Below are 9,162 nucleotides of genomic sequence, written 5' to 3'. Positions count from 1 at the left end.
AATCTTCGTGACTGGATGTTTGTGAATTAATCAATAATCAATTTTTGCATTACGATAATGGTGCATGACTTTTATTAATACAACTTTCTTGTTTCCTGTATATTTAGGTTTTACTCCATGTATGTTTAGTGCCCCACACTGTAAACCGAGAGGTTGTTTGTGGGCACGAGAAAAATAAAACAATTTATTATTATTATTATAGCATTCTCCTTAACGCTGCTCAGTGTATCTAATGGCGCTTAGAAAGACAAAACTGTCATGTTTATTTTGACGTGTTTGAACACTAACGCAACGCCTTTTGTGGGGAACACAATAAATAAAACACAATTCTACAGATTGCGGCGAAATGTCGTTTCATAATGAATTGATACTTTGATTGAATTCTTTATTTCTGACGGAGAAAGTTTAGGAGCGAGGACAAATAAGACGAGCACCAGGAGAAAAACACTTGATCATCAAGAGGACATCAAAACATTCAATAAATTGGACTTTTAAAGAACTCATAAGTATTTTACATGTTCCAATATTTTGCTCAATCTTCATTTTGACAACTGGCGTCAGAGATATTATATTTCTTGGTACCACACAGAAGGTCGTAAGCGAAATCGCAATAGATTGTACTTTGTCCAAGTAGGCTCTTCGGAACGACGATGCTGCAGGCATCCTCTGCATCGTTTTAAGATTTGTGTTAGACAATGTCCGTGAATATGGTTAAGAGCTCTGTGTTCTATGTTTGCATTTTTTCTCATTTATAGTTTATCTTGCTCTATCTTCATGTGACCTTTATAGTCCCGCTCAATTCCTAAGTTCAGGATGAAACAAACAATCATTATATAGGCATTGTTAAAAATGAGATTTTCTGCAAGTGTCTGCTAGCGGTTTTCGTTCCGAGACAAACAAGCGCATGTCCAGGTAGCAAAGAGCTCTCAACCAAAGTTTTGGATTTTTTGGGCGAGTTTATACCTTCAGAAGCCAGGAGAAATGGAACTACGTAGAGCCAAATCTAACATTCTTTGTTAAGATTCTGTATATCTTAGCTGTAATTCGCCGAACAAGTGCCAAAGTTGGGCTTCACTGCTTTGTTGTTTTTCTGTTATCTGGCACCTTTGGGTCAAAGTCGCCAAACAAGTGTCATAGTTAGGCTTACTGCCTCTTAGCTTGACTATCACTTGGAATTTTTGATGCCAGATCGCCAAATAAGTGCATACATTAGGCTTCTCTGAGAGGTTGGCTGTCATCTCGCATATCCGGGTCTAAAATGCCTAACGAATGCCAGAGTTAGGCTAAGTGTCTTGAATTTCGGTGGAAATTTGGCGTCTTTGGTACCATATCGCCAAGGAAATATCGGAGTTAGGTTTTATTTTCTGGCAGTCCGGTAAGCGTCTGACATCTTCCCATTGATTGCCAAATATGCACTTCCACTTAGACAAGCGACTGGGTTGAAACAAAGTGCAAAGAAAACAACGTGAGCGCAAAGCGCCTCCCTTCCCTTCCACACCCAAAACCTCTGTTCCCTCATGCTGGCTCATTGAGCCGTGGTGACCTAGATACGGCTCCCACAAAACATCGCTTTTGTCAAGATTGAAGTTTATCTTCGGCCCCGATGTTTCAAAAATAAAACATATTTCCGTCTTGCTGGGCCAGAAACAAGAGAGATGGGGTAGCGAATTTATTTACTGTCCAATCGATATTTCTGTGATGCCAAAGTAGGGTAATCAGGGCGGGCCCCGTTGGCACTGGTTTATTTGTGTTTGGATATAAAGTACCCAGGAGTTAGTGGTAGGGCGGGAGTGGTTCCGACTTGATTAAATTCAAATCGAGATTAATTATTTGCACCACTTTATATTTTATTTGGGTGTCTCTAATTTCTCTACCCTAAAGGTTGACAGAAGTTCTTTCGCGGCTGGACAGGTCAACACCGAATTCGCAAACGCAGAATGAGCCGGATTTTCTAGCTCGCGCGTAGGTACACCCGCCAATGTCCAGTCGGAGAGTTACACATTCTGTAACCGTCTCGAAGCGAGATTGCTTCAACGTTACATCAATTCCTGCCATCGAGCGATTGCTGCGTGAGGCCTACGCGTCGCAGAAGCAAGCGTAGCTGAGTATGTGCCTTGCAGTGTAATTGATGAGTGTTAAAGCCTGGCGTATAAAAAATTCACAAAAACAACAAGCGGTTGTGGCTCTGTGGTGCCGCGGTCACTTCACCAGCAGCGGACCCTAGATTAAGCCCTTAAAGTGGCAATTTTTTATTTTTTTTTTTGCTTTCGTTATGGTTTTTTTTTTTTTGCTTTTTTTATCGGAGCGTGGGGGGGGGGGGGGGGGAGCCTTTGGCGATATCAACTAGGGTGACATCTTACAATCGCGCTTCGAACGCCTTTTGTTTTGTCATGGAGTGCGTTAAATATCTCACTCGTGGAAAACCAGAGAAAAGTCCAACTTCGGCAAGCCTTTGGTCCTCCTTTCTCATTTTGGAAAATATCTCGAACTCTAGTTGCTGAATAGTGAGAAGCCAAACTTTGGCATGTTCCAAATCCTTACTTAATTAGGATTTACTTTGGCAGGTATGGTTCAAGTACGAAACTTACTTTAGCACTGCTGTGCAGTACAAGAAAATAGCCAAATTTTGGCATGGCTTAAGATCGCCCAATTAAGGCTGTTAGGCAAAGTACTTTAGAACTGACAAGCGACATGTTGCAAAACCTAACTAAGCTTAGGTTAGGCCCTGGCGTTTCTCACAATTTTGCCAAGTAAGGATTTTCTCTGACGTGCTACCTGGGTGGCTACAATTTCTTTACAGAAAAAATCTCGTACAGAAATAAAGGCTAAACCTAAGCTGCTATGGTTAAAAATATAAAATTTCTTTACGAATCTCGTAAAGAAAATGGGTTCTAATAAATATTACGGAAGCGTTAACTAGACGTGCAATAATGGAAACGAAACAATCATGTGGCATATCCTTAAAATATGAATGCATGATTTAAAATTGTTACGTACGTTTCTCGGACAAATGAGATCAATGAATAATATATTTAGTGCGGGCCTCTAATTGGTGGAAATAAAAATATAATTATGTTTCATTTCCTTTGTGGTATTGAACTATTTAACATAATATACCCTTCCAGCTGGTCTGCCCGCTTGATCTTATTAGTTGTGGAACTCGTCATATAAAGCTAGAACTTTAATTTTCGAATATCCCCAATCCAAATTTATATGTTAAAATGTAGTCATACCCTTGACGTAGACGTTCCGGAAGACGGTGCACTTTCCAACATCCATATAAGCCACGTATAGAGTCAGTGATTCTTCTGAAATGTAGAAAGTGCGGAGGACACTATGTACTCGACTATATTAAGAAAAATAGTAATGTTAATGACGAGTGGCGCATGGGTCTGTTCATCAGGCGGTTGTCTGGACTCTTAAAAGTCGATGTTCAACACTGACCTTAACTTTTTTCTGCACTTTATTTCTTTTATCGATACTTTGGTAGTCTACGTACATGTCCAAAACCGTGTTTTAAAAATTTTGTTGTTAGTGATTATGACACAATATTATTATGCGAAATATGTGTGAGCTGCCCTTTTGCACCATTTGTCCCCACTTTTTCGTGGGGACAGATATGATAAAAGCAGGTCCATGAACTTGGAAGAGGGTGCAATTATTGCTCTTAACGAAGAGACGCTGCTTGCTGTCGACTGACTTGACCTTGAATTTTGGACTGATTCTCTCTGGGTAGAAACACCTTGAGATAACTTCAGCTTGCTCACTGGCATGCTTAGTGTTCCATCAAACCTTGGTTTCACCAACTCTTTGAACAAAAATGCCTTGTTGTGGTAAATTCGATCTTGGCATCTACGGCAATATTATAGTCCTGGAGATTTTAATGTACCCCATCTAAAATGGGATCTACAATAACCTTTATTAAGTTCTGGTACAATCACATGTCAGGCGAATGCTTCACTCAATTCTATTAGCCTTTATGGATTGAAGCAATACATAAGTTTGAAAATCCTGCGTGATATGTGTTTAATCTCGCGCTAGCAATCTTTAACGTTCACAGCCTCATTCACACTTCCAACCCAGTTGTTCCAACCGATGGTTGGCAGATTCCTTCTTTTATTTTCTTGTGTTTCTTGTAATAATGCAAACTTAAGAAGTACAACTCATTCGCGTTTAACGAGGGTGACTCAGCCTCTTCAAATTTTTAGTATACTCAATGGCGCAAAAATATGTGAAACAACAAACGTAAATTGGGCCTCCTTTTTATATTTAGTTTACTAAAATAGACTAGAATAGACTAAAATAGAAATAAATAGACCGTTAAATCTGACAAGGTATTTAAAGTCACATACCCCATTTATCAAGAGAGTTTCCGCTCTAAACGTTTGCGGGTAAATTGATGTCAAGAGGCATATGCAACTCACGACATGTGATACCGCTGCACTTCTCCTCTCCCGTCCCTCCCCCATTCCCCTTCCCTTATCGTTTCGCTATCCTTCTTTCCTTCCTTCTTCCTAAAATCTCTTTTTCTTTTTTTCTCCCTCCCTACCCATCGCTTTCCCCTCCCTCTTCACCTACTTTCTTTTCCTATATCTCCAACCCTCCCCTATCCCTCCAAATTATCCTCCTCCCTCTCCCTCCTCTTTTCGTACCCTGTTACTGTGCGACCAAAAAAAGCAAGCTTCATCCAATAATCCCCATCAAGAGCCATTTGCACGTCCATTGCATTTGACGGAATGCCTAATCTATTCGATAAAAAACAATGAGTTATAAAGTATCAGAAACGACTGTTTTATTATTTTACGATTAAATGTTCACGATCGGTCTTTAAGTACTGCACTCCATGAAATTATAGAACTTTGGAGCTTGAGTATCGATTATGTTTCATCCTAGTTCTCAATAAATCGAGAAATGTTGGTGTTCTGAAAATTCAATTTTTGTTGATGTGGGCAGGAGCTTTCTTTAACAGATTTTATGAGTTGCAGCTTTGAAGATAATATCTTTGAGGCAAAAACCCATTGAACTGTTTCTTCAAAAGTGCGGGATCTTTGCAATATTTATCCTACAGTTTTCGCGGCTTCGTCGATCTATTACTAAGCTGAAAGCCGAAAAAGCGCCCGTATTGTCGCAGACAACGGTAAGTGGTAAATGTGTCTTGGGTAACTTAAAAATTAACTTAATTTTGTATTCAAGGTGCAGCTAAGTTTGAATGTGATGCAATTCGTTTCACAATACTCAGTAGGTATTAAAATAACGTACACAAAATATTTGCGTACACACAGAAAGAGCGTCATCACCATGCGGCAATGTGAAGCGATCTTTGGACTCTAAGCAAGACTAGTGGCTACGTTGTTATTTTTATTGCATACGCAAATACTATACGGACGATATTATAAAATTTGCTATTAAGTTCGACTGCAGCCAATGCTGCAAGCCGTTAGAGCCAATCAAGCAGCTCCAAAAGATGTGTCGTTTTTTCTGCTTCCCTCTTGGCTCGTTTCTTATACCGGGCTGAACCAATGCGCACAGGGAATGCGGCGTCATGGTGCTCTGTTTTTTGTCCGTCATTGGTTCAGCCGGTTAGAGCAAACACACAAAACGACGGGCGCAGTTATGACACACTTTTGGAGCTGCTTGACTTGATCCGTCGGATTCAGGCGCAGGGTGCAGTCGTAATGAACGGTAAATAGAGCATGCTGCTATGATGACGAAGTGACTCAAACCACCACATCACATTCCCACACACTATGGTGCGTAGAACTTCTGGCGATCTCCTGCGCCCAGGTTCAGCTTGGGGAAACAGGGGAAAAATTCTAATCAGTGCGCATATCAAAAGTCAGATTTGGGGGGCTGGGGTTGAGGGGAGGGGGGGAGGAGGCTTGCCCGCCAAACCAACAACAGGCATCTGGCGCGCCTCAGAGGAGGTCTGAGGATTAATTTCGACCACATGGGGATCTTTTGATGTACAACCGCAGGCTCGGTTACACGGCGCCTTCTCTGCAATAAGCCTCCATCAGATTGCGGGCACCTCGACCCCGGGATTCAGATCTGCTACCTGGGGAACCGTAGGCCGGCGATTGGCTTGGAGCCACTGAGGCTGGTAGTAATCATATCAAGAATCGCTGTAATCTCTCAAATTGCGTACATTACTCGAGCTTCTAGTGACGACTGGCTTTAACATTTTGAATAATCTTACGTAACCACAACTGCCATACCTTACTCATCTGAGCCACAGTATTCTATAAATAAAAAAAATGCTTTATTTGCTATATGACACGCAGCTTTTAATAAAAAGACAATTGTTTTGGATATACCGCTACCTACCGTCACGTTATCATTCCAACTGAAACCTGCCGTATTCAATAAACAAACACTTGAATTGCCTTTTATGTGACTCCCACACGTTTTTCTTAAAGGCCTTTATGATTTCAAAGCAATCACGCCCTCTACATTATATATTACATGGGCTGGAGGCAAAATATGCCCACTAAAACACAACATTTTTTTTTATAGAGAATTCAAATTGTATTACATTTCTTTTTAATAAATGACATTTTATATCGCCACGGTTAATGAAAGTATACTCACGGCCCTCGGGTAAATAGTTTAACCTATTCTTGGATGTATACCCTTCAGTTGACTCAAACGTGATCAACGCGTTCCTGTGGACCAAGGCAGATTGATTATAGTATTAATATTAAGGCGAAAGCCTTATATGTCTCATCGTTCAGTCGATCGTCAAAGTCTCTAAACGAACACACGTAGGCGGCACGAAGGGTACGATAACATTTATGTGACATCTCCAAAATTTATAATTCTTCTGAAAAAACTTTCCGCTCTAGTCTCTCGGCTGGCGTCGAACCAGCAAACTTTCGTTCACTAGTCCGTCATGTTTCCCCTCATCCGAATGCATTAAAGACAAATATATTATTCACGGATGTTGTCGACGCGGTACCTCACCACCACGGCGAGAGGGGGCGGGGGGGGGGGGGGGGGGTTACCGCGTCGTCACATCCGTAGATCATGTCTGTCTTTGATGCATCGACTCTTGTGCTTTCGCCTTCAAGTTGTTTTAGGGATGACATAAGAGACCCGGTGAATTTTTTACACAAAAGCAGTTTCAAGCAACGCCATTGACGTTTTTAGTAAGAACCAAATAGCTACACAATAAGATGATAGACATATGATCGATATATCTTCATTCAGAGAATAACATATTACATAGAGTACCTCGAAAATGAAAGACCACCTCAAATCTCAGGTTTGAAACTCTAAAAAAATTATTTAGTACAAGACCATGCAATTGTTATTGCAATTAGACAACTAGTGCTAAGTGTAGATAGTCTTTTTTTTTAAAGTATGCTCTGGGGCAACTAGATCTCCTACCTAGTGAGGGTTGAATATCTTGCATTGTTACCTTCCAGTTTTACTTCCTTCAACGAGCGAATGAGACATGGCTATCCCAATGCATTACCTGTTACCCGACGTATTTAACTATAATGTACTACCTCAATGTTGCGGATGCATAGCCAAACTACAAGATAAAAAGAGTACCTTATTTGCTGAAAATAAGTCTCAATACTCTTTAGAATTAATTTAAGTTTGTAGCACTTCTTCATTTGTGTAAATTTTTCTCGTTAACAAGAGCAAAAAACACTCTTTAGAAGAAATTAACTGTGCAACAATCTATTTCAATAAATGTGTGCGTTATTTAGTTAGCTGAAGCTGATCTTCGGTTTTAATATACACTATGTGAGTTACGTAATAGACTGTTTTTTTCAGCATTATATATTCTGTAAAAAATCAATTAAAGTTGATGGAATCATAAATAGTTTTAAACAGTTTGCAGCAATCAAAATGCGTCTGAAGTTTCACTCACGCCGACTGTGTTCCGTCGCCATACTCAACCATTGTCGGATATCCACCCTCCTCTTCAGGTCCCACCTGGGAAACTCCTAGGCATTTAGATGTTCCGAATGCTGGGTCTTCCTCGTAGTTCCTGTACGCCATGTACCAGGCCTCGGTGAGTGGGAACACCTGCAGGTATTTATGGCAGAAAATTGAATGCATATTTGGGAAATCATCTGACATAGTGTGGTGAAGGCATGTTAAAATTCCCTTTTCATTTTAACTAATATGGAACACGTTTACATGTCATTTCTAACGCAATCCTCATCACGTTTTTTTTATTTTTTGAACTTGAATTTTAACATGACCTCAGTGTAACCAGGTTTGGGCATCCAAAGATTTGTCTTTCTGCAAAATGTGATTCCGAAGTGAAAGGACATGAAAGTAATACACATGAAGTTTCTAAGATATGAGATATAATCTAGTGGGCGAAATAAATATTATTCAAATTATATAATAAATACATTACAAAATATAGATAATTGCTTAGAATATGGACCACCACATACCCTAGTTATATCCTGGTACATTTCAAGCTCTGGATTAAGCTCGGGGTAATTCGAACTCGCTGAACCGCCATGAAGAATCATGAGAGTGGCAAAAGTAAAGAGGCCCTTCGACATAGTTCGGGTGATTAGTAGTCAACGTGTTAGAACGCCAATACCTACACAAACTAAATGCAGTAGCGCTTGAGCGAGATTTTATAACTGATCTCGACCGAGAACATGTGCTCTAATTTGTGCTTGGCATGCCATTTGCATTTTTTTAACTTGTGGTGTATACCTCATCGTAATGTAAGCAATCGTTGGACAAATGGCAGGAACCACAGAAATGACGTATGTTTGCCGTTTGCGTCCATCAAAAAAGAAAGCGGTATTATACCTGACTCATTAGGAAAACCACATAAGCAAAACACGTTTTTAAGACTCAACTTTCGCTCACCGGAGATTTTCATTAGAATAAACGGTGGAAATTATACGCCACTTTGTGGAAATTATACGCCACATCGTGACGCTAATGAGTACATATCACAGCATGTCATAAATGTTTTTTTGATGGGCACATGATCATCATAAACACGCTTGCTTCATGACGACTTTAAACCTCTTATATATTTTATTTTATTTCGTTTGTTTTCACAATAACGTCCCCGTTAGGACATTACATAAGGAGTATAAATGCATGTCATGTATATCAAGACAAAAAAGAAACGGAAATACCACCGGCTCGCGCCTTAATAATGCAAAATGAAAA

The 9,162-nt window shown here is 40.0% G+C and overlaps 1 protein-coding gene across 1 annotated transcript; it reads right to left on the bottom strand.

The window, feature by feature from the left end:
* Positions 1-532: 532 nt before the first annotated feature.
* On the bottom strand, positions 533-8,531 carry LOC115321949. The gene is made up of 5 exons (XM_029982234.4): positions 8,418-8,531; positions 7,880-8,037; positions 6,589-6,662; positions 3,234-3,308; positions 533-666 (listed from the first exon to the last, which is right to left on the bottom strand). The coding sequence occupies exons 1-5, from the start codon at positions 8,529-8,531 to the stop codon at positions 533-535; spliced, it is 555 nt and encodes a 184-aa protein (XP_029838094.2).
* Positions 8,532-9,162: the final 631 nt, after the last annotated feature.

Source organism: Ixodes scapularis, unplaced genomic scaffold, assembly GCF_016920785.2.
Source record: "Ixodes scapularis isolate PalLabHiFi unplaced genomic scaffold, ASM1692078v2 ptg001152l_1__unscaffolded, whole genome shotgun sequence".
NCBI lineage: Eukaryota > Metazoa > Arthropoda > Arachnida > Ixodida > Ixodidae > Ixodes > Ixodes scapularis.
Note: the sequence above shows the minus strand (reverse complement) of the source record. Positions and strands in the feature narration are given on the sequence as shown.